The sequence below is a fragment of the Rhea pennata genome, chromosome 1 (assembly GCF_028389875.1).
Source record: "Rhea pennata isolate bPtePen1 chromosome 1, bPtePen1.pri, whole genome shotgun sequence".
Taxonomy (NCBI): Eukaryota; Metazoa; Chordata; class Aves; order Rheiformes; family Rheidae; genus Rhea; species Rhea pennata.
The window spans coordinates 33,354,378-33,380,173 of record NC_084663.1 but is presented as its reverse complement, the minus strand read 5'-3'; the positions used below and the strand labels follow the sequence as shown (position 1 = coordinate 33,380,173).

General features: G+C 40.8%; 1 protein-coding gene across 1 annotated transcript in view; it reads left to right on the top strand.

Moving 5' to 3' along the window:
* Positions 1 to 10,361: 10,361 nt before the first annotated feature.
* Positions 10,362 to 25,796, top strand: part of NELL2 (neural EGFL like 2) — a 148,977-nt gene continuing 133,542 nt past the window's right edge. The window contains exons 1-2 of the mRNA XM_062583812.1: positions 10,362 to 10,572; positions 10,701 to 10,832. Of these exons, the coding sequence (XP_062439796.1) occupies positions 10,518 to 10,572; positions 10,701 to 10,832 (187 nt within the window). The 5' untranslated portion in view covers positions 10,362 to 10,517. The remainder of the gene's footprint in view (positions 10,573 to 10,700; positions 10,833 to 25,796) is intronic.

The following is a 25,796-nucleotide window of genomic DNA, read 5'->3' as shown; positions in this document are numbered from 1 at the left end:
ACTACGTCACTGTAAGGAGAGAAAGAGGAGCACACACACTATAAGATTTTCAGTGCACACCAGCCACACTTGCGCACTAGGCCTGCTTCAGAGATTTCCCTCCTCTTCCTCCCTCCTTTCACGCCTCCTGGACCCGTTCAGGGTCACAGGAAGGAGAGGAAGCGCTTCAGGGGGTTGGCCAATGTGAACTTTCAACAAAAACCCTCCCATCAGGACTGTAATCTGTGAAAAATATCTTGCAATAAAAACAGGCTGTTCATTTTCCTCTGCGCACAGTAAGCAGAGGCTATCTTTAATGTGTCATCAGTCTTTTTTATGAAGAAATATAAAAGCTCCCACAGCAGGAGTCCTCTGGCTCAGAGGCTGGGTGAAAGAAGGCAGCTCTGACAGACTGCTTAGCTGGCCACACTGCTCAGAGCCTTCCGCTTGCCAAGGTTTGTCTCAGATATTGAGAGGCAGACACTGTCCTTTGCAGCGGTGGTACGTCACCATATGAACTGAGCGCTACTAAGAGGTTCAGAAATATTCGGATAAAATGAAACTCAGACATTTTAAATATATAAACAGAAGACACTTTGTACAGTCTATTGTTTTAAAATTATCCACTTAGTTGTAAGTAAGTAACAAAACATAGTGATTCTCCTCTCATAAATGGAAACTAGCTAGGTTCTCCCATAATTGGTTCAGGACCTGTAAATAAGCATATGCAGCTTGTTTTATAGCCGTATCTCTGTAGTCACTCATACCAAACATCTTTTCCTGTTCTGTTGTCAGTTTTGCAACAAGTCCCAAGAGTTATTTACAGACCCCTTAGTTTTATCTAATTTAACAGCTTTGTGTAGTCAGCAGTTTTGCTATCTGATTGTACTCCCTCTCCTCCTGGTCATTAATAAATAGATGGGGATGGAGAAAGAGTGAAATTAATCCTAGCAGTGATCCTCCAGTACAGTCCCTGTGGCATCACACTGCTACCACCTTTCCATCCCAACGATCTGCCATTCATCCCCATCCTTTTCTCTCTCTTTCCTTTAATCCATAACAAAGACTTTATCTCCTACCCCAGGGTTACTGAGTTTCCTTAAAAGCCTCATGTGAATGACATTATCAAACGTCTCTGTAAACGTATATCCACCGATTCTCTTTTATTCAATATTTTGCTAACTCTTTTTATAACATCTGAACAAGCTAGGAAAGCACTATTTATCCTCATTGATAGGGATATCAATTTATCTGTGCTGACTTGCAATTTATTCATCCTGATTTTTTTCTCTCTCTCCTACAAAGGTGTTTTATAACTAGCTTAAATGATTTTCTGAACTATTTTCCCCATTATTGAATTAAGGTTCTCTGGTTTTTAGTTCTCAGGGAGAGCCTTAAGAGCTTTTTTAAAGATTGCTACAATGTGGGCCATTTTCCAGTTATCCAGTGGAGTGGCTGTTTTAATGATAAATTACATATCTTTAATGATAAATTATGTTAGGCTGGAATTGTGTTTCATTCTTAGGATTCCTTCAGAGTCTCCAATGAATTCCGTCTAGTCCGATGAATTATTGGAACCTTTATTTCTTGAGTTGTTACACCACCATTTTAATACCTTTTATCCAACAGAGCTTCAACATCATTACATGTAATTTCAGACCAGAGATTCACCTCCACCCCCTCTTTTACGACACTCAAATAAATCATTTAGCTTCACTGCAATTTTTTCTCATTCTATGCTTTCTTCCTTTACATTCAGCAGCCCAGCAGGCTTAAGTATAATAGTCAGCTTCCCGCATCTGATTTACTTGTATCACTTCTTATTATTTGTCATCATGTGTTTGACTGTTTTTGTGTACCTTCTGAGCTTCCTTTTACTATATGAGTTACATCTTGCCTGCCAAATGTTCCATTTTATTAACATTACTTTAACCGAGTATCCATTTCTGAAAGATGCTTTGGGGACCAATATTAATTCTTGTATTCTACCATTTAATTATCCTGTGCTTTCCTTTCTTTATTCATCTGAACTGAGGAGTTCTAAAACACGGGTCATAAATAGCTCCAATTTAAAGTTATAGATCATGATTTTAAACTTTACTTTTCTCCTTATTTCTCTGGAAGAAAAATCTTGCTTTAAATGCTGATATTTTACATATTGTTTAATCTACTTAGCTGGAATGTGATTCCATGTACCCATATTTGTCATTGGAAAGGAGATACTCATGTAAATAAGGGTATCATAATTATTGTTATCCTATTTATTGAATTTGGGACCATACTTTCAGAACCAAGCTAATGTTACTAAGCTAATGAATTCTATTGCTCATACTCCTTTTTAGTGCTTAATCATTTTGATCCATAGGTCTGTGGTGTGTTTACACTACCGTACTAGCTTTTCCGGGATCTAGAATTTGTGTGCTAAAAGGGTTATTCTACTCAGTTCCTACTAATCACACTAATATACTTGAGTTCCCATCAATGGCTTAGGTGGCACACTTTAGTTCCTTCCATTATTATGCTCTAGAAAAAATGGTCATCCCTTGAGATTTCCTTCTAAGAAACGTTGCTTATTCACAATTTCTTCATTTCTTCCCAACATGGTACTGCTTTCTCAACCATCAGTATACCTACATTCCTATATCTCCGCACCTTTCTGTTGCTTACATATCTGTTATTTAGTAGCCTGGCTCCCCTTCCTCATCCAAGAATCCAGCACTAAAGTCATTTTAGATGTTCAATTTATTTCTTAAAGTTATATCGCTGTTAGTATTCAAAATCAATAAAGTAAGTAATTCCCAGCTTCTAATTTTGTTCTCCTCTCTGGGGTTAAACTCTAATGTTATTGATAGCCCTTTGTTCCCATTAATAGTCTAATTCCTGTAGCTAATTAGGTATATTAAAATAGATTCCTGTCTTTACATGTGTTTGAACAAGTAATGAGTAAAACTGCAAGTGGTGTTCGTGAGAAATGTCTAGTGCTCAGACTTTTGAAAAACAGACCACTTAGATTAGGACTAATCAAGCATTTCATAGTGAAATAATCTTGTCCTAGAAATACCTCAAGAGCCAGGCGCTCACTAGCAAAAGAGCCTAGAATGAAGCACCTACTGTAATCAGATGAAGCAGGCACTTGAACCCAGCCCGCCTGGCCCTAAATGCATTTTTGCTGTTATGGGGACAAGGAGTGGGATCTAAAATAAGTGTTAGAATTTTTATATAGATTCTATATTTTAAGAAAATATGAGTTCAAAACTTTATCTTCTTTTTGTTTGTTCGAAAGATGGACTAATAGGATGTTTACTATCATGTCTAGTAATGAATTAACTCTAATAGTTAATGGAGTTTTTTTAATTTTGTGGGCTTAAAAGCAATATTAAAATCATATGATTTTTAAAATATATAATGTACGTTTACGCTCTGGAATTGCTGATCAAATTTAACATACTGTTGGGATCTAGCTACTTGGAATTGGTTATTTTCTTTTATGTCTGTAAGACTAACCAGGTGAAGCCTGGTCCAAGGTGGAGTGTGCAGAAGATTTAGTGACGCTGGCACTAGGCATGTTTACACTGTACGCTGAAGCAGGATTCAGAAATCCCCAGACTTTCCCATGCTGGAGTACAGTGCTGTTCAGACTTTCTTTCTTGGGTCCAAAAGCCATTCAGCATGTTCTAACATCATAGTACCTGTGTTAACAAGACTTTATTACAAATCTCCCAGCAGTGGAGGCAGATACAGCTTTGGTGTCTGCCCCGCAGTGTAGCCCCTTAGCGTCTGGATTGTTCCCTTTTGTCTACATTTTTTACTCTAGCTAATAGAAATCTAAGGTCATTTAAAAACTGAAGTTTGATAATGTAGTAATGCTACCACAAAATGCTGCGTTACTTAAATGCCTTCTTAATTACTAAGATTCAATGATAGAATCATTGAAGCTATTCTAGTTTGCCCAATAAATATGCCTTTGGATCTAGAAACTGCACAGATCAAGTTTGAATAGCCTATTATTTTTCAGACAGTGTAAGAGATCCTGTGATACTTTCTCTCTTAATACTGCAGAAGTAATTAGACTATACTAGAGACTTGAATTTGTGCTATTGAACTCATAGGTACATTTTAAACCTTTTCTCCTCTCTCTGTACAATGCAAAAGCCAAAATCTGGCTTTGTTCAACTGAAAACTAAATGGTTGGATGACAGGTATTAATATTCTGTTCCACTGCAGTCCCAATCACAACACACCAGATGATAGATTATTTTTGCTTGAAATTGTCTGTACTGGATTTGGGGAATTTGTGGATATGGTAGTTTGTACACACGATAAAAAAGCAGACCCTTTTAACCACAAGGTGTTTGCCACTCGTTCTGCAGGAATGGCATCTGGGAGTGGACTCTGGAAGGTGGTCCCAATCCAAAGTTGCCAGGAGTCTTTACACTGACTCCAGCAGCTTTTACAACTCATCCATCAAGGCACTCTGAACACCACACCAAGCTGTAATCATTACCCACTAATGTCTGTGTCAAACCTGTAAAGATACCGTGTTCCCTAAAATCATGTCTGCTTTTAATGAAAATAAAGGGTGGTGGAGAACTCATCAATTACTGGCCAATTGTGGTCATTAACTAGTTAGTTGTGCCATCAAGTATGGATTTCTTTAAATTTTATCCTCAGCTACTCGATTTTGTGTTGCCTTTGTTTTCCACAGTAGAGAGTCTTCTGCTATCAGAAATCAACTCACCACTTTGCAGATGGAATCACCATACTACATTAGATTGTAAAAGAAGAAAAAAAGTGCACCCATCCTCTTTTACAGACACTTACTCTAGCCAGTGTTGGGCTCCAACGAGGAGTGTATCGATTTTTTTTCTTTATTATGGAAGTAAAACAAACAAAAGAAAGTGTTCCCATGACAACTTTGTTATCATAAATATTTGTGATGGATAGGCTGATCCCTTTTTAATAGGGGTAATATTTCTGATGGCAAAATGATCAAACCACAGAGTACACTTGGGTCAAGATAATTTAACTATAATCTCGCTGTTATGATGACCTAGTTAGACAGAACTGAAATAATTAAATCCTGATCATGAACTATCCTTTCCTTACTTCATATGGTTTCACATGCCAAATACAATGCCAAAACTTCTAGCTGATACTTTCTATGAAAAGACACTTTAAGGTATCATAATGTTTGAAGGCTGTCAGCAGGGCAGTCTATCACTTCTACCTTACATCAAAGGGATGTGCACCCTGTTGGAGGAAGAAAATAAAGCTAGTATAAAAAACAAGACTCTAGCAAGGAAGGTTAATGTGGGCACCTTATAACTCTGAAGATCAAGGTTCAAATTTGGGAGAAGCAAATTGCAGACTGCACCTGCAGCCTTTCTTCCTTGCCCCTGAATCAAACAAGAATCTTCGGGAAAACGTCTGTAAAATGCCTTCCTCTCTATCTCTCATTAATGTAATCACCTGCATTTCTCTTTCTGCTCTCAGAAGAATGCACCTGTAATTCTAGCCTTGTAATTCCCATTACTCTTCCCATGTTCTGCTTTTCCACTTCTGGCTGCAACATTCAACTTGCCAAATCTGAGATGTAAGATGTAAATTGTGATGCATGAGGAAGACACAACACTTAGAGAGACATAAGTGCTTTACTTTGGTAGCTACATGCTTTGTTCCACAGCTCTATTTTTATGAAGGTAAGTAATTTTTGAAATTATAAGTGGGGCAATAGCAAATTTGTATGAAACATTCGTAACTGTGTAACTAAAATCGGTGATGTGTCTTCATCAAATGCATGTTAGAGAGGAACACCTTTGATGCCATGGCCCTTTAACTGGGCTAGTATTGTCATGGTAGGTGTGCAGCTTAGTCAGTCTGGCAGTCTCTGCTGGGCCTTAGCCAAGTGCTAAATTTAAATCTTATGGTCTCTGAGGCTTTCCTGGTGAGGGACACATGGTACATTTTTGAGATAGGAAACCTGCAGCATGCAAGATTTTAATACGGATATAGTTCTGATGCAGCAGAAACTGCAAGACTGACAAATTGCAAAGAGGAGAGTAGCAAAGGAGTGTGTGTGCACGCACATTTGTATGAGAAAGGGAGATAGGGAGAAGGGGGGAGAGAGAGAGAAAGAGGGAGAGAGAGAGAGGGAGAGAGAGAAAGCGAGCATGAGCATGACAGCATGCCTTAGCAGAACTGCTAAGCAGAAAGGTCAGAAAGCATTTGGAGAGTCAGGGAGAAAGACTATGTAAGAGATGGCCTATGAAGAGGCACAGGTACAAAAAAAATATATTTATATAAACAAATAAATTGATGTGTGCATGTGTTGCAGGGAGAGAGTGCCACAGGTCAAGTTCACATAGCTGGCCAGGAAGCTTGCAAGTAAAAAAGCTAATAAACACCTGAAGTTTATTCAAGAACTGGAGAGCATCTGAGATTTGTTTCTTTTTTTTTGTTGAAACCTTTCTTTAGAAAACAAATGAAAATGAGTTTAGTGGTCTCACCTCAGTCCCACATGGCATGCTATACACCACACAATGACTGCATGGATTTTACATGGGAAAGTTTTCATATAAGGAAAATCTGGATTGTAATGATGTAATAGTGCAGATAGGAGTCCACATGGAAGGGTATTAACAGAAACTCCTGCAGCATAATTTGCCTGTGTTTCCCTGATTGTGACTAATAAGAGCCCTTATCCTCAGCAGTATCAATCACATTAAAAAGTTGTTTCATTATGACAACAAACTATTCTCTTTATTCCATTTCAAAAAGTATGAATTATGGAACATCATATTTTACAAACATTTTTCTGTACAAATGCTGCACTAAAGCACTATAACGTTGAGTAAACATCTACCTGTGTTTTGCAATATAAAGAAGACTGGTTTTTATACTGTAGGAAAAAAGTTGCATCAGTGTTTTTAAGTAGGTCAGTGACAATTCTTTACATATTTCTTAAATTTGCTTGGACTCTCCAGGTCCTGGGGTAGAAATACATGGTTAAAATTACTGTGAATAAAATATTTATGTTTTTCTTTAAAAATAAATAAACTCAGTTAAGATGTAGTAGGAGAGGTAATGCTTTCCCAGTTCAAGACTGTCATCTGCATGTTTTAAGAGCTTTACTCAGTTCAGTTTATTAGCATATAATTAACATAAGCATAATTAATATGAGATTCTCCTTGCACTGAAATCATTCCTGAACTTGGGGCTTTTAAGACAGTCCTTAAGTTTTCATTTGTAATGACAATTGTAAATATTACTCATTATTCAGAAGACCTAATTATCTTTCTAAAAATCTAGTAGGGGGGACCTTGGGGTCAATATCATGACATCTATTCCCTCCAAAAATCTTGTTGAAATAGAAACATTTACCACCTGAAGACTGTTCATAAGTCAGTGGTACTACACTGCATCAATTTGTTTTTTTCCTGCTGATCTGCCTACTAGTCCTACAGGCTCACCTGCTTGGAGGAGAGGAGCAGCTGGGGCAGGAACACCGCTGCTAGAGCCTTGAGTGTGCCTGGGTCCAGGGTCAGTGCCTCTAAAAGGCTTTTCGCTTATATTTGCGTGACACCACTGACATGTTCATTGCTGTGGAATTACAGGATGCCATGTCAACCTAGATGTTTTGTAAAGATGGTTGTTTTCATTTCACTGTAAACATGCAAATACCTCTCCCTGGATGGTATTCAGAAGAGTCCCTTGAGAAGTCAGTCATCTCATGAAGAGTCCCATGAAAAATCAGTGCAAAAAATTAGTCTTGTCATCTATAGCTCTTTCCTTGGGCAATGTTTGCTCTAGTGTTTATGTGGAACTGAACTATGTTAATGCCCCCCGAAAAAGAAGATAGATGTAAGATATCCATGCTCTGGAGAGCCTTGAAACCTGCTGGGAGCCTTACAGGTTAATATCTGGAATGGGTTGCTTTAAGCAGAGACTTTGTTTAGTATACAAAACACTGAAAGATTGTGCTTTCTTCAGCATGTGGTTCTTACTGGATATGTATATGCTGTACCATTTTTTGGGAAAAGATCACAGTTGATGCGTATATAGATTTCTGTCTCAAAGACATTGTTTGCATCAAAGAGAAGAGCATCCTGTGCACCTCAAGATGTAAAGAGTATTTTCTTTTCAGTATTTCCATAATATCCAAATTTAGAAAGCAGCATGCCCAAAAACACTGTGAAACTCTGTGTTTCTAGGGAGATCAGAAAGTGATTCCCCTGCATAGAAATATGTTTTAGGCAAATCTCTGAAAGGTTCCTCTCAGCATCATATTCCTTGTGTTGGTAGAAATTCTCAATTGATTGCTCACACAGCGGAAATGCAGCTCCATACAATGGGTATAATGTGCCTACATAGTGCTAACAGGAAATAAAGTAGGCTGGATGGAGTTGGATGAGTGACTCTTATGTACGTGACATGAAGATGAGCGGTCACTCCCCAGAGATCTACTGTGAGAGAAAGGGGTGATTGAAGAGGACTCCTGCTACTTCCCAAGCTTCCTCCACTGAGGCTGGAGCAATTGATGGAAACTGCCCGTAGCTGCTGGCAGATTCAAAAAAATAAATGCAGATGTTTGCCTATTTCCTTCTGTTCATTTGCATGCCCAGCTCAGGTGCTTGTGGGGTTCGTTATGCACCGTCATTGCTCTGAATTATGAACCTATTTCTTCCCAAATTAATTGCTTCTGGTTCAGTTATCTATAACCAATGTGAGTGAAAGAGCATGAAAGAAGCCACCAACGTGTGGCTCTTGTCCATTAATTCCCACAATGAAACACCTCTTCCATTAGCTTGCTTTGACAGTGGGTGGATCTCCTCAGTTCGGAAGTGCAGCTCCACTTCCCCAGCAGGCTGGAGACAAAGTTTGTATGCAGAAGAGGTGTTAGGCTGTTTAGGACAGGGCTGTAACATCACTGTCTCCTGGCTCTGTTTAAGATAGAAACTCAGGTATATTGTGGCACTAGTTATGCAGCTGGTACTGGCAGGGTTCCCCTTTTGGTTTTTGGGTCAGGTGCAGTGAGATAGGTTGAAGCATCTCTCACGTGTCTCTACCAACACCAATACCTGCAAGAGGCGTCTGCAGCTCTTCTAAGATTACACGGGCTGTCGGAGCTGCATGTGGACACTGGTGATGTGTGTTTGGGTTGACAGACGGATTTCATTTTCTCACTCTCAGTTTTAGATACTCTTTCCTCTCTCTCTCTCTCTCTCTTTTAAATAAGAAAGAAGGTGATTTTCACATTAGCAGCTGATTGCTTTTTATACTGCTTAGGATCTGAGTTGGTTGATCTAGCTTGGAAAGGAATTTGCTGCTGATCCCCATGGTCTACTTTGAGGGGGGGAAAAAAGAGAGAAAAAAAACCCTCTTCCCTTCAGTTTTTGGAATTGTTTCATTATTTGTAAAGATCATACAGAATAAATTGAGGGTGATCAATAAACACTGCAGGAAATCACAAGCTGACATCAAGGTCTTACTGCCTTGCATGGGAAATGGGAAAAAATGAAAAAAAAAACCCAACATTTTTCTCTGAAAGCTAACCAGCAGCAAGGCATTTTTGCCTTGCTCATCAGAGTCCTTAGAAAAGAGCAGGTAAGAGTGAGGCTATTCTTAGCCCCCTTTACAGACACAAAAAGTAAGCCACAGCAATGTCCCTTGCAGGGGATCTGCTGGGGAGTGGAGAACTGGACTGTTGTGTGACTGCAAAATCTCCCTGCCCCAAAGGGCAAACGGGAACCCGCCGTCCGCTGTTGTTCCCCCACCCCCAAAACCCGCCCCCACCCCCCAAAAAAATGCTTCTATTTCAGCTGAAAGATCAGGCCGAGATTTTCCCAGAGCCTAGAAAATGTTATGCTGGGCCAGGAATTAAAGCGGTTACTTCAACACGCGCACGCGAAAGCAAAGCGGTCCGAGGGAAGCCCGCGCCACCGAGTGGCAGCTGCCCGGGAGCCCACGGCCAGCGCCGCCCACCACGAGCGGAGGCCACCGGGCGGCCTCCCGGGCGCCTAACGGCTCCCCTCAAACTTCCCGCCTAACGGCTCCGCTGCAGCGGCCCCGCCCCCGCCCGCGCGGACCCCCGGCCCCGCCCCGCCCCGCCCCGGCCCTGCCCGGCGGAGGCGGTGGGCGGCTCCCGCGGCATAAAGCGTCGCCCCCGCGTGTCGCCGCCGGACGGCGGGAGGAGGTGGTGGCTCCCGCGAGGGCCGGCGGCGGCGGCAGCAGCAGCGGCAGGTCGCGGCCGCTCCGGCGCGAAGGCGACGAGGCGCGGGGCCGCGGCGCCCCCCCACCCCCACCCCACGCACCTCTCCCGTTGCGTGCCCGCGGCCGGAGGGCAGCGCCCCCCGCCCCGCGCTTTGTGTGCGCCGGCGGCGCAGGGCGGCGGCAGCGGCGGCGGGCGCCGTGATGCGCGCTGCGGGGCGGCGGGGGGTCCGCTCCTCCCGGTGAGAGACGGGGCGGGACCCGGGCGCTGCCCGCAGGCTTTTCCGCGGCTGCGGGGAAGGGGGACTATGGACTGAGCGCCGCCGAGTGCCATGGAGTCGGGCATCGGCGCGGGCGCGCTCTGCTTCCTCCTCTGCCTCCGAGCAGGTAGGCGGCCGCCGCGCCGGGGCCGGGACCGGGACCGGGGCCGCGGCGCTGCCCGCGCCCCGCCGCCGCCGCCGCCCGCGGGGCGGAAAGTTGCGGCGTGTGGTGGTAACGCGGAGTTTGCGGGTCAGTTGCAGGTTTCGGCGTGGACCCCTCGCTGCAGATCGACGTGCTGTCCGAGCTGCGGCTGGGCGGCGCCGCGGCGGCGGGCGTGCGCCAGGTGCCGGGGCTGCACAACGGGAGCAAAGCCTTCCTCTTCCCAGGTACGGGCAGCTCCCTCCCCTCTCCTTCCCCCTCCTCCTCTTCTTCCCCCCCCTCCTTTTTTTTGTGTGTGCTGGGGAAGGAAAGAAAGTAGCAGTCATGCTCCCCCTTTCAAAAACATGCTTAGGAGTGTTATTCCAAAACCAGACACAGCCCTTATTATTAACAACTTAGGTCAGTAACATCTATCACCCCATAGCCAAACTTATTGGAGTGGGCTGCTCGTTGTATCTGCTTGTTTCAGTGTATTTTTTTTTAAAGCTATGCTTTAATAGTGTGTTGACATCTTGCATGAAGCTGGAGTCAGGGATATGTTTTTGGGAAAAATCTCCATCCTCATTTTTTAAAAAAGCCTAAAAGTGACCTTTAAAAGCAAAATTTTGAGCTGAAAGCTAATGGAGTGGGTTTTTTTATAAACTTGGCTGAATAAGAGCAAGAAATATGGCTCAACAGCTGGTGGAGTGAGAAAATTTCTGCATCGATTTGTAGTTTTAAAATATGGGGGCATGGTTATTGGCTTCTTGTGGCATGCTAGGAGTTTAAGCTCTGGAAGAATTTCTGGTGCAACAGGCAAGAGGCTGTGTTTACCATACAGAATAGTTATAATTTCAGGGAGATAAGAGCTGGAGAGAGAATTTCTTTCATGCTTGCATTAATGAGATAATTTGTCAGGAGGTAAATAGTTGCCAAAGGCTTTTTTTAAGGTGATCTCTGTAGTGATGTTCTTCCCTGGTACAGCCAGCATGTGTCGCTGTGGATACTAAGGTGGAGACTCACAGGCATGTGCATTAAGAAACACTGACACATGCTGTTCTTAAATGTCAGCGGTGGGCTCGCTGCTTCTGACAGAGACCTCTGAAGAGGGTAACTGCTTAGTGTGGCAGCACACATGTACAGCTCTGTGGTTCATGTCCTAAAATAGGTGTAGTGTATAAGGTATAGTGCTCTGATTTGAGGCTCCCAACAGTGTTAAAATAGGAAAAAGTCAAAACTCCATCTGATTCAGTGGTAATAGGATTAGGATTGTAATAATAAGTCTTTTTACTGTATATTTTCCCAGTTTTGGGGCAAAAAGATTACTAGATTAGTAAACAATATTTAGATTTTTCTTTTTTTTTTCAGTTGTCCCTCTTTTTCTGTAAAAACAAGTATGTAAATCCCAAATAATTTGTCCATTTAGTCATAACAAAGAGGACATGACTTTAAATTTACATACACCCCTTTTCTTTTGCTCAGAGGAATGGGCAGGGGGATAACAAGGACAAAAACACTGGTCTAAAATGGTGGTTGAACTCAGTCAGTATCCCTTGGGAAGTCTTTAGCACCCTGCAGGATTGGATGCACTTTTTCTGTTACTGCATAATTGGGCAGCTGACATTCATTCAGGAAATGGAGGCTTCCCTGAACAGACAAATTTTCATTTTCTAACTTGCATTTAAGAATATAGAAATTTCCATACTCATTCAGACTTTTTTTTATTTTGCTCTTAGAGCTAACGCCTTGGGAACATTGCAGTGAATGCTTTTTAATATATGTACTTGCAATGTGTAAAGTTGAAATGTATGAACTGCAGACTTCAAATTTATTTTTACCTCTTTTGCCTTAGTCAAAGCCTTAGTCATTTAGACAACTGACTTGAGTCTAAAAAGATGCAAATGATTTTAAATGATCTATGAACTTACTCTCAAAGCTTTAAACAGTGTTCTGTTTTTTGTGCAACATGCATTTTTGTGTCACTTCAGTATTTTACCCTTAGAGGTTTTTTGTAGACCATGTTCTCAGCTGGCATAATCCCTTATCTGTAAATCCTCTTCAGATAATTTGTTGTTGTTGTGCTTCCTACTGGCCAGAAGTTCTAGCTGGTGCTGTCAGCCTGAGAGGTTGAAGCTCAGACTGTGTTACATTCTTCTGCGCAAAAAATATTCCTTTAGGTACACTTAAACATAAAGGGCTAAATGGAGGCCTTTATTTTGGAAAGTAATCATAAGAGTGGCAGGTTGAGCTGCTGACAGTTCGTGGACAATTAAAATTGTACCTGCAGTTAAAGCAGAATAGTGTCCTTTTTCTAGATAGAAAGTCAGTTTTGACTGGGTAGAAATTGCTTAATTGGGTGCAGCATCAATCTTCAGCATGAGAAATTGTTAGTGTCTAATTGGCCACTGATAAATTCTTCTTTCAATAATTGATTTTTTTTAAGGAACTTCTATTTCTAGACCATAGAGCAGAGTATGTGCTTTCTTGGTGAAGGTACTTTTGTTCTATTATGTACAATTCAGGAAACCTTAGATTATTCCGTATAGTTTCTGACTTAGAAATCAATCTAGCCATTTGAAATCTGCAGTCAAATCTGCATACAAAGTAAAGACTTGTTTCACAAGTCTTGCCTTTGTTTTCAGTTGGATTAGATACCATGGTCTTGAATTCTAAGCTTTTTAGCTTCCTGCTGCTCCTTGATTGTAGTGGATAACACCTGAATACTGCTGTAATTTGGCCCTATTTAGCCACAAGGATTTCTTTTGCTGCAGAAATGTGATTTACAAAGTAATTGTAAAATGCTCCACTGTAGCTTGTGGGGAAAATATGAGTAGAAAATAGGAGGAAGTCTTCCAGAATGTTAGTATTGCTATGTATGAACATCTGCCAGCACTTCTAGCCAACAGATTATGTCAAAATACGTCGAGGAAAAAATTCTTCTAGCCAGAATATCAGAACAGAAGTCAGATGATCTTTGGCATAAACTTCTTGCTGGTGACTCTTCTCATACATATTGGCGTTCTCAATGCCTCAGTTTTCCCTTTGTAAAAATCAATTCAATTCTTCCAAAATAAGGATAACATTTAAAGCAATACTGAAATCAGATGGGTGGATTGAAGTGCAATTAATGTGTTTGAGGAAGGCTTTGAGCTCCTTTTGGAGATATGCCAATTATTGTCACTCTTATACTTCTTTCTTTGTAAGTATACCATGTTAATAAATTTGAGTGGATAAGTGCAGATGAAAGCAAATGTAGCCATTTTCCTATGAAATATTAAAAACCCTAATTGTTATACATGTTGCACATGTAACTTTTGTCTACCTCTTGAATTTTCATAAACACAAACAATGGGCTGCATACCATTAGGGTTTTTGGATGTATTGGGACTATGACTTGAGTTTGAGCATGTAATTAACTCTAAGCACATGCAAACTCCGACTGAAGCCAGGTATTTCAACCTGTAACAGGAAACTGCTCTGGAGTATGTGAATCTAAGGTAACAGTAACTTTGTTTCTTTCTGACAGTCCTCTCTGTAGCAGCTTTCTCACCTTATCTCACCCTGATTTCAGACTCCGTATTACATTTCTTTAACTGCTTTTGCATGTAAATACTATGAATTAAGGTTGCCTTGCCCAAAGAATTTGTGTAATAATAGATGCATCTTTCAAACACCTCCAACAGCTGTGGAGAGTAGAAGGTTCCCTCTAAATCAAGTGAAGAGCCACAAAGTAAACATGAAAGCAAGGTGACGTGTAAGAAAAATATAGACCCGTCAAAGAAGGGCATAATGGGAGAATAGAGTAGTGCAGTTGGATGCTTACAAATACATTTAAGGCAAAATTAAAAGGGCATGATGGCATGAAAATCGGAAGGCTTGTATATATTTGTAATGAGTTCCAAATTTTGTGCTCAGATGAGTGTTGTTGTTTTTTTTTAAAAAAAAACAGTTAGGATATGTTAATTTTAACATGGTTATAAACAATGCTTATGTCTTCTTGATGAGAAGGGACAGTGCTGGAGGCAGTATATGGTAGATTATGATGGGGAACAAGAAGTGCTATAAAACCCCAAAGAGCTGATTTAATCTGTCAGTATGATACATGAAAAGACTTAACAGTACTGCCTTTTTTTTTTTTTTTGAATTGGGTCTTGCTGGCACAAACTACTGGCAGAAAATAAAACTAAAATAGACCACTTTGTATAAATGGTTTGTTACATATTGCTGCATGGCTAGATGATCAGCCCAGTACTTAAATGCTAGCAAGACTATTACTACCTATATATCCAATGTTCCTTGGAAGGATCACTGGTTTCTGACCAATGGTGTCGCTCGTAATATTGCTAAAAGTGCTAGAAGGACATCTCTAAAACCAGGTGACAAACTCTCTCTTCCTATAAAAACAGAATTTAGGTTGGCTATACATTTTACATGCTTTTTTCCTTGCCACCTGTCACTGGAGCTATAGACAGATGCTCTCTCCTGGTTCCAGCTGAGCCTGTTCAAAATGTTACTGTTCCCAGCTGCTTATCACTGCCCAGTAGCTAGAGGTTACTGTCCCCACAACTTTTCCAAAGCAAGAGATCATATGAGCACTCCCTAATCTCCTGATGGCAAAGCCAGCCAGCAGCTGGAGCTAAATTGGCTGCCTGCAGTGATGTGCATTAGTGAGTCCCATAAGATGCGCTCTCTCCAGCTGTATTAAAGACCAGAGTCCTGTCCTAGAGGAGCTGTAACAGACAGCTGGAGGAGAGGCTGCTCATGTCATCAACTGGCATAGCTGACTAGTATAGAGTGTAGCTATCTGCAGCTATTTTTCTCACAAGCTCTGATTTCTCTCTTGGAATCAATGCATCCTCAAAATGTGGGACCTCCAGCACAGAGGTCACTTGTGGATATTTAATATTCCCAGGACTTTTTGAAGTGAGAAAGGAAAACCCCTGTCCTATAGTTTTGGGAAAGACTGAAATAACTCCAGTACTTGCTAAAATGAAACTCTTTTCAGCACTAGGAATATCTAGTGTAGCCAATTACTCTGACAACTCAGTGGCCAGAGAGATCCAGATTTTGAAATACCTGCAGCAGCAGCTTATCCCTACCACTGATGCTCTCTTTGCCCTTCCACCTTCTGTGTCTTCCAAGGTTGACTCCTTCACCCCTGCATTTGCTGCTGATAGTAGCTGTTGGGGCAGAGCACAACTTGGGTTGAGGTTACAGCTGGGGTGGGGGCTAGAGAGAAGAACCCTGCAGAGCTGGGTGACTCCTGCTTCTGCTGGAGTTTGCAAAGTGGGGACAGCTGCTGTGAGACAGCCTCACTCCACAAGTATGAGTGAATATTCGGCATCCGCCTTCTCTTGGTGGTGGTGGCAGCAGTAGCAGGAGGAGGTGTTTGGGCAGCATTTGCTGCTTGAAGAGTCTGCCCAAAATGTAGGTGGTGATATGTGAGAATCCCGTGTGCCTTTCCTGTCCTGAGCCAGGTGGAATTAATGTGCACAGAGCTGTCATGTATAGCTGTGCAGTAGATAAGTACACACTTTACTGCTGAACAATGATAAATATACCTAATACTGGAGATTGTGTTGTGCTGTGCTGTACACTAAATACTGCCATGCTGGCTTATTAAAAAAAAAAAATTAGAAAGCTATCAAAAGAAGAACAATGTAGTTGACTTGTGAATAAGAAGGAAGAGTATAGGGTAGAACTGAGAAGTAGAATGTAAATGTGGATCTAATAAACTGCAGTTGCCAAAGAAACTTGGATTTCTAGAGAAAGGATGCCTGTAATTTCTATATGTAATCATTAACACCTAGTTAATGCAGAATGATGTTAGGGAATGATAGAAAATTTGGCCTGTAGTATGTAGGGATTGTAACTGTCTAATGCTGAAAGTTCCAAATAATGTCTTTGAGAATGTGCATTAGTTGTGTAAAGCATCGTGAAGGCTTAAGTGTAGAGCAATAATGTTTTAAGGATGACTAAAAAATGATGTCACTGTTCCTTGCAAGTAAAGATTTTTTTTTTTACACAAATTTTTTTTTCTGTTTTTTATTTTTCTATAATGGCTTTTGTGGAGGGGAAAGAAACAAACAAAATTAAATATACCCTCTGAAGTCTTTGAGTGTTTTTTCTTTTCTTTTCTTTTTTTTTTTTTTTTTCAGGTACTTGCATCTCTTGCCATATGTCTCAGTATGGGTGCTTGGCACCTTCTGGTGCATCCAAACAGCTTAGACTCTGCAGGAAGACCAAGCACGAGGAGAAGAGATATGTGCTTGCTGATGTAGTCACTGTAACTTACCTGCTGTGATCCTGGGGGGAAGTGATGCTGAACAGCATGGTTTCCGCAGCTTTGGCTCAGCTCAACAGGCTAGCTAAAGCCTCCTGCCTCTGCCACTTTGCCTTCCCCAATAAACTTATATTTGCATTTAGTAAAGGAGCAGCTGAATACTAGCTGATTCAGGAGCCATGTCATACTTTGCAAGTAGTCTCATTGAGTTCAGTAGAATTTCTGTTGACCTGGTGTTCTTCACAGCCAGGTTGCTTCAAATATTTGCAATAAATAGAAGTCTCTGGGGCTCCTTTTCTGTTGGGGCAGTCCAAAATATTTTTTTTCCTGACAGTTTTGTTCTTGTTAACTCAAATGACCATGTTCTGTGTAAACACTCAGTTTTGCCCAAACCAATTCATACTTAATTAACAACAGCCAGAGTTGCAATTACTTGTTACTAGATTTGTAATCAGGCCTTTTCTAAAGGTTTAAAAAACTTAGACAAAAATCTTTAGAAATTTTTCAGATAGACAGATTGTCTGGGTAGTATTATTTGGAAGCTGAAGACCAGTATGAGGTGGGCTCCAGGTTATATGTGGAACAAAAATACAGGAAGATGGTATTGGTATGCTGCTCTGGGGGTGAAGCTGCCCTTGTGCCCTGAGAAGGGGAGGCCTCTCTTGCTGAAATAGCAGGGTGCTGTGATCTCAGGTGAGGTTAAATGTTATGCTGGTAGTGAGACCACATCTGTTCTGGGTGCCAGAAAGAACCGGGCACCTTGCTGCATGCGTATCATGAGAGAGAGGGCACAGTGACTGTTCTGGGTAGGTGTCAAGCACGTCTTTCCATACTGCTGGAGGAGGACTAAATTAGCAAAGGGTAGTGACGTGGGAAGGCAAGGTCTTGCTATCCTTATATAACTGTTTTGTTGTGACATAGTTCTGTGGTGGTGTAGAGTGGCTGAGACTAGCTGGGCAAGGGGTTTTTATATTTTTATTGCATCAGTGTTTATTTCTCAATGCTGCTTCAGAGGACAGCATTTCCTATATATTCTTTCATGTTGTAGATTAACCTTTATGTCTGTTTTTTCCCCTCATTCTCACACACTATTGTTTGCTTGTAAGACCTGGGAAATAAATTTTCTATGCTCCCCTTACTGCTTGCAGTCTTCTAGTCTGTATTCACCAGGGTATAGGGATGCTGGCTTGGAGAGGTAAGAATGGTTAATTTTGCTGCTTCCACTGCGTCTTAAGGGAGGTATAGAACTGAGCTCGTAAGTTATTTAAAACCAGTGGATAAGAGCTGGAGATTATATATAGCTGTCACAGGAAACTATGCTTTCATGTAGTTACTCTTCAGTTCTCTTTACGTTGTCATCTTTGGTTACGTGCCAAACTTAAAAATCTACTCAGCAGCAATGTTTTCCTACCTTAATTTTTAAGGTAGAGCTGGATATAGGGTGGAGCATTAGACAGAATTCTTAACAAAAAAGAAAGAAAGAAAAAGGAAAAAATTGCAGCTCATTTTTTTTCTAAATCCCTCAATATTTTGTCTTGATATTTAAAATGTATTGATTTGTCCATCTCTGTCCAACAACTTTGCACTGGAAAATCTGAGAAGAAATATTGTAAGAGTACTTTAAGTTTTTGTTTGGTCATCTATTGTTTTCAATGATGAATATCCATTATGACTGCTTAGTTGAATTTTTCAGGTAGCTCTCACTGGACTTTAAAAATTTAAGGCAAATTTGTTGTGAAGATGTTATTTAAGTCATGGTCTCATTCAGGGAGTAAATTCTTTCTTTAAAGCACTTTGGAAAAATTGCTGTAGCCATTTTTAATGTGCAAGAATTTTGCAGAAAAATGATATTTATGTTAAACTATATTTTAGTTTGCTCTTTTTCATGTATACTTTTCCATATTCCCGATGACTTCAGAGAGAAATAGGAGTTTAAAAAACTTAGTTCAGTATTTTGCCATCTTGGGAAATGCTACTGACAACTTTGTGTACTGCAGGAAGATGCTAAAATAATGGGCATGGTGTAAAAGAGAATTCTGAAGATTGTTCAGAAGGGTTTTAGCAGATTAACATATTTGCAGCAGGAACAACATTGTTATGATAGACCGTAATGTTTCCACAGGAGCCATTACAATCAATATTGCTAGTGATCCATAACTGAGAATTCTTTTAGTGGCATTTGAGTGGCAATTTCCTCCTGTAAAAAGAGACCTACAGTTTTAGAGTTGTTCTGTTAGACTGGGTAATATTTGTATTGTTTTCCCAGTCTAAATGCTTTTGTAAGTGTAATTTGAAAATGATAATGTCCTTACTGTTTATCTGATGGAAAAAAGTCACTATAAAGAAGGCATGAGCCTGCCTTGACTCCATGGCTGGAATCTAAGAGTCTCTTGATACAAATGCATAATGAACCAGAAAGGTTCCAAAGGAACTTCTGTGGTTTTGAGGTTAATCTGTGTTTTTAATAGCTCCCTAAACATGTATTTGTGTAATAGACCATGGCTATTCAAAAAGCGCTAGAAGATTTCCTGTAACACTAGCTAGTATCTCTTGAACTTGAAACAGTCTCCAAGTTTGTTCTGCACCCATTCTGGGAGTGGGATAAACTTGAGGAAACTTCTGTACTCTGCCGAGTAAAGCTCTCGACAATCTCCACATACAGCATTAGCATTTGAAGTATAAGGAAAGCATCTTGTACTAAGATTTGGAAGCTTGCTTTCTTTTTTCTTTAAAGGATTGTCTGGGTTGTTGCATTCACTTCTGTTTTTCTCCATTTCCAAAAATACCAAAAACAGCAAATCCAATACAGTAAAGACCAAGCTTACTAAAACAGATTCTGGAAGAACTAAATATGTACAACTTGTCCAAGCAAAGACAAGTGTTGCATAAATGTCTAATATTAGTCTCAGAAGTTTACAATGAAGGAATCTAGTATTCAAAGAGCTAGAACTAAAAGTAACCTAATGATATAAGTGGAGAGGATCCAAGATAAGAGATATAGTGAGCTAGTTCATATTGTAGAATAACTACTGAAAAGAAGTGTTAAAAATTTCCATAATTTTGATTTTTTTTTTTTTTTACAACATAGCTCATTTCTTTTTTAAATTTCATACTATGTTGTAGTCATTGTAAGACAGTCTGTTAAGCTGAAAATAAAGCAGATGATTCTTTAAGTTTTCCTATAGTCTGGAAATCTGGGTTGCTACAATATAGGGAGAGACTTTCAAACACATGGAGTATCAAACACTATTCATTAAAATCAAACTGGGGCCTTTGAATACTAAAATACTAAAACTGTTAAGTGCTCTTGTTTTATTTTAATGGTGCTTGGGTAAGAACAAGCCTATAAGAGCAAGGAAATCAGAGTTTGGATGAATTTCTAATTTTAACTCATTTAAGTTTATAAACTGTGCATGTACTTTAAAACTTGTGACTAATTCACTGGGGCTAGCAGGCACACTCATGAAGCATGAATCTTTTAATATAGTTAAATTTCTTGCAGGAGAATCTGAACTTTTGGATTTCTTGGGACCTCTAGGAATTGTTGCTCGAGTCCCAATGTGTATCACAAAGCATGGAACTCTTTCATGTGAGACTTGTGATTCAAAATTTTTCTAGCTGTTTTCTTTCCTTGGCATCAAAACAAACAACAGATTTAGCAGAGTGTGTGTGTGTGTTTTTTTTTTTTTTTGAGGGGGGTTCTAGAAAGATATTTTGGTGGCCTGGGTGCTATTTCTCTCTTTTTAGTCATGACCACTGGCCCTGTTCCCTTCACTTCTTCCAGTACCTGGTTTCTCATTACGGTTGGATCTCCTACCTTCTCTTTCCATCTGTTGATGTTTGCTCAGGCCATTGCCAGAGATTTCTGTGGCTAGCAACAGAATTGCTGGAAGTGTCTGGCATGGTTCAGACAATTTTTCTTTTTCTTTCCCCCCAACGGTGGCCTTGCTGTGCTGCTTCTGTTGTTGGAATGGAAGTTTGGGCTTTCTCTCTCTTTTTTTTTTTGTTTTTTTTTTGTTTTTTGTTTTTTGTTTTTTTGTTTTTTGTGTTTTTTTTTTTTTGTTTTTAAATCCGATTTGGTGACTTTCCTTCAGTCAGATTAACCACAGTGATGGAGTCTGAAAGGTTATCTGGGAAATAAAGATCTGCTTCATGCTAATGCTTTCTTAAGCACCATTGTATACATAGACTGAAAATAAACTTCTAATGCTTAGTTTGAGCTGGAGGCTTTGGTATCCCTGCTGTGAGTACAAAAAAATTTTGTAGCAAAAGCTATAAGTTCCAGCAATAGTTCAACTGCAAAGAGGGAGAAAACATTAGGTTTCTAATATGAGAGGAAAAAGCTAAACCCTCCAGGGCATCAGCAAATGCAGGCCTCAGGTGGTGGCTCCTCCAGAGTAGCCTTATAGGTCCCAGGAAGAGGAACTATTGAGAGAAAATGACTGATCAGAGACCATTAGTAGGTCTCTGAGTACTTGCATAGTGAGGAGGAGATGTGGTGCGTTGGCTGGAGGATATAGGAGTGTCTGCACCCAGCAGCATCCTCATCCAAAGGTGCTGTGGTTAGTCTCCTACCATCTGTCATCCTACAACCCAATGCACCATCCTGGCTGCGACTAAAATATTTCAACACTTGTTGGCTAGATGATACATTTGAGAAGCCTGGATTGTGCAGTGTCTTCTGCAAGGAGGATAGTTCATATAATCCAGCTTGACCTACATCCAATGTAATCTGCTTGTGTAGTTTATTATTACTGTTAGTTTGCACTTTGTTTGTAACTGATTCCACTTTTACTTTTGATAGCCTGCTTTTTCATTTGGAAACAACTAACAGCACTGCTTCCTCTGACTTTCTCCCCATGGTGTGACTTGCATAATTTTATAAATTCTGGCCATTCTGGCCAATGGCTTTCCATTTATTCTGGAAATAAATGCAGTCTTTTAGTGGTTCTTGTGTGTGGTGTGCCTTTATTTCATTACCAGTACAGCTGGAAGGCAATATATTTTTCTTGTGCTCTTCATTCTGTGTCCTGATGTTAACAGCATTGCTAAGTGCGATATTTTTGTTTGTTGTTAGGTCAGTTTGACATAATGTGCTCATATGACGGTATGCAGTCAAGCATAACTGGGTGCATAAGCCACAGATGGCAGCAGCACGGAAAACAAGACAGGCTTGGTTTTTCTCTGCAGGCTTCAAGGTGTTCTCAGAGCAGCTTCTAGAAAACTATTTTGCTCCTAAAGGAGTGCGTGTGAGTGTGTGTTTACACATATATATTTATAAAGCTGTGCTAGCTGCAGCCTTTTAAATGTAGCTAGAACCTAATTCAAAATGAAGAAAACAAAATCCCACTCTTCACTTGTTCTGTATCCTTGTTCAAACATAATTGGTTTTATATTGGTGTTGGCCTCAAGCAATGTAAACAACTTCATTGCAAGTAGCAGTGCTTGGTATTACCTACAAGAGAGCGAATAAAAGGCGTTCAGAATTTGAAGAGGGATTGATAATAGTGTTGGAATACAGACTGGGGAGAACTAGTAATCAAAATGCTATTGCATCTTATAGTTGATAACCCAGAAACTACGAATCACCAGAGAACTTTACAATAACAAACACCTGATGCAGAGCTTTACAACACTTTAATTTGCAAAGAGTTGAATGTCTATAGCAAGAACAGAAGTTATCTTTTATCCTTGTCATTTTTGTTATCGTGTAATATGTCCCCATTGAATGCCACCCTCTCTCTTGGTGAGTGTATCTTGCATGACATATTTACAGTGAAAGAGTATTTCTGGTAGACGGGGACAATGTCTTTCTGTCATGTACATGTTTAGAAATGCCCGATAGTACTTTTGTATGCACTTCTGCTGCATTGGTACATGTTTTCCTTTCAGAAATAAATGCTCAGAAGTGCTTGTAGGTTGTTACTAATTCACTGCTAGTAGATTTCAGTGTGACTAAACCTAATCTTCATTTTCTTTGACAGTTTGGGAGTTAGTTGTTTTAGTAACAATCTAGAATGGTAGGATCTGTCTCAGCCTCCAGTGCTAAGAATATAGACTTCTAATCGGGAGCCTGAGAAATGTAAAGTTCAAGTTCTCTTAAAATGAGGTTTCTCATCCTTTTATTTGCAAAACCTTGAAAAACTACCTATAGAAATATGCTCTATTTAAATACTACAACTAGAATTTTCACTGTATTTATCTTTTTGCTGAGTACAAAAGTCATGAAACCCTCGGATGTGGATCCCTCATCTTTGAATGAGTGCACATAACCTGCTCCTCTGTGGCCAGGCTGCTTTACCTTACAGTAGATTGCTCCTTCTTCCAGCCCTGGGGTAACCCCTTCCTTGCCAAGGGGGCTATAGCCAAAATGGATATCTATAATGGTGTAAATCTAGACACTTGATCTTGCTGCATTTATTTCCCTGCATTGTAGGTATCAACCTACCAAGCAAAGGTGCTCAGTTGCACTATGCTGCTGACAAACTGAGGCTCACCATTATTGAAATAACATTTCCTCATCTGTAATCTAGAAAGTGAATTGCTCTCAGCAGCAGCAGTGTTAACTTGAGAACTTCACAGGAACAGCTGGGTTCTGCTTGTGCAGTAGGTGGCTAGGGGTGGAAAAATGAACTTGCTTTCCCTGTAGTATGATCTAGCTAAATGTTTGTACCACAACCAGTTGTTTCATACCCTAAATCCCAAGATCATTAGGGGTTTGGCCATATCTAAAAGCTTGATTATATTTTAGTGGGTAACACCTGACCAGCTGTTTTGTAGCCTCACAAGGATGCAAAGAGGCTATTCTAGTAGGAGAAATCCACAGTCAGACTGAGAAGACAGGCTTAGTATTACAAAAACATTCAGCTCAGTATAACTTTCTCCAGTTTCCAGAAGCAGCCAGTACATAAACTCATAGGCTTAATCTAGTTGCTAGTATAATGAACCTCAAGCTAGTAAGCTAGTACTGAGTCATCTTTTTTTTTTTTCTTTTTTTTTTTTTTAGACTGCTCTTAGGCAGAAACAGGTATTCAGTGTTATCATTATTTTACAGTGAATATTATGTATTACAGCCATAGTTTGCCATGGACAATCCTGGTTTTGCAAACTCTGTTCTAAAGTCATCAGAGTCAGTGCCAGGACCTGGCAGCAAGACTGAGGGATTGCTGCCAGTCAATACTCAGATTCTACCACATCAGGTAGAGGGTTTCCCCGCTCCCTTCAATTAAATTTGTTCTATTTTTGTTTCATTTGATGTAGTTGATGATTTTGAATATCCCATTAACTTTATTTAAACTTAAACAAAGCAAAATTGCCTGGGGGCTTTGACTGTGGAAAACAACGCATTACTAACAAAGCACTTTGAATGAAATTGTGATTGCTTATGCAAATACACAAGCTACTCCAGGTTAGACAAGGGAACTAGGTGCTTAATGATGACTTGGTTATTTTGGGTCAGAAATGTTGCAGCTGTATTCAAGCATGTGTGTCCAGGTGCAAAGCTTTTTTCCTCTCTCGTTCCACACTGGATGTATCTTCTCGAGCGAAGTCAAAGTGACTTTATTTTTTATTATATTTAACATACCTACAAGCTATATACTTGTATATACAGTTTTGGCTGGAAATAACATGATTAGTATTTTTGAGGCTATCAGTATAAACAGCCAACTGGGGCAGAAAGACATGAGCTGTCAGAGACATGTCCTTCTGTAGTCTCCTGTGTCAGTGTGTTGTGACTCCCTGTAATGTACAGTTGTGAGGTATAGCTCACAAGGTATACCAGGTGTACAGGTACAGTTCAGGTCTGCCTGTTTTAAGCTTGCTGGGTGACATAGAATCATAGAATCAGTAAGGTTGGAAGGGACCTCTGGCCCAACCTCCCTGCTCAAGCAGGGTCACCTGGAGCATGTTAGACAGGGTTGCATCCAGGTAGGCCTTGAGTATCTCCAGAGAAGGAGACTCCACAACCTCTCTGAGCAACCTGTTCCAGTGCTCCGTCACTCTCACAGGGAAGAAATTCCCCCTCACGGTCAGGCGGAACTTCCTGTGCTTCAATTTCTGCCCATTACCTCTTGTCCTGTCACATGGGACAACTGGAAAGAGTTTGTCCCTGTCCCCTTGACACTCTCCCTTCAGGTACTTGTACACATTGATAAGATCCCCCCTCAGGCTTCTCTTCCCCAGGCTGCAGAGGCCCAGCTCTCACAGCCGTTCCTCACAGGGCAGATGCTCCAGCCCTCTGATCATCCTCGTAGCCCTACGCTGGACTCTCTCCAGTAGTTCCATGTCTTGTCATCCACCAACACTCCCAGGTCCTTCTCTGCAGAGCTGCTCTCCAGCAGGTCAGCCCCCAGCTGGTACTGGTGCCTAGGGTTATTTTTCCCTAGGTGCAGGACTCTGCACCTGCCCTTGTTGAACCCTGTGAGGTTCCTCTCTGCCCAACTCTCCAGCCTGTCCAGGTGTCTCCGAATGGCAGCACAGCCCTCAGGTATGTCAGCCACTCCTCCCAGCTTGGTATCATCTGCAAACTTGTTGAGGAGGCACTCTGTCCCCTCATCCAGGTCATTGATGAAGAAGTTGAACAGGAGATGAACATGTCCAATATGTAGTTGATATTCAGAATAAGGAAGGCTGCAGAGGAAAGGTGATAGGAGCCTCCTGCAAGAACAAACTGATGCTTTTGCCATTGCTTTTATTTGATGCAGTGGTTTGGCTTCAAGTCAGTTTTGTTTTGATTGCTTAGTTTAAGTGCGTTTTGCCCTCCTCCTTCCCTTGCAGTCTCATTGTAGTGCTTTCTGCCTGCATCTTTGTTTAGCCACTGCAACGGAAGTAAGACTGGAGGTGCGCAGAAGTGGTGCATACAGCACACTGCAAAGGGCTGATGCAGCCTGTGGGATATCCCAAGGCCCTATTCATTCATACTTGGAGA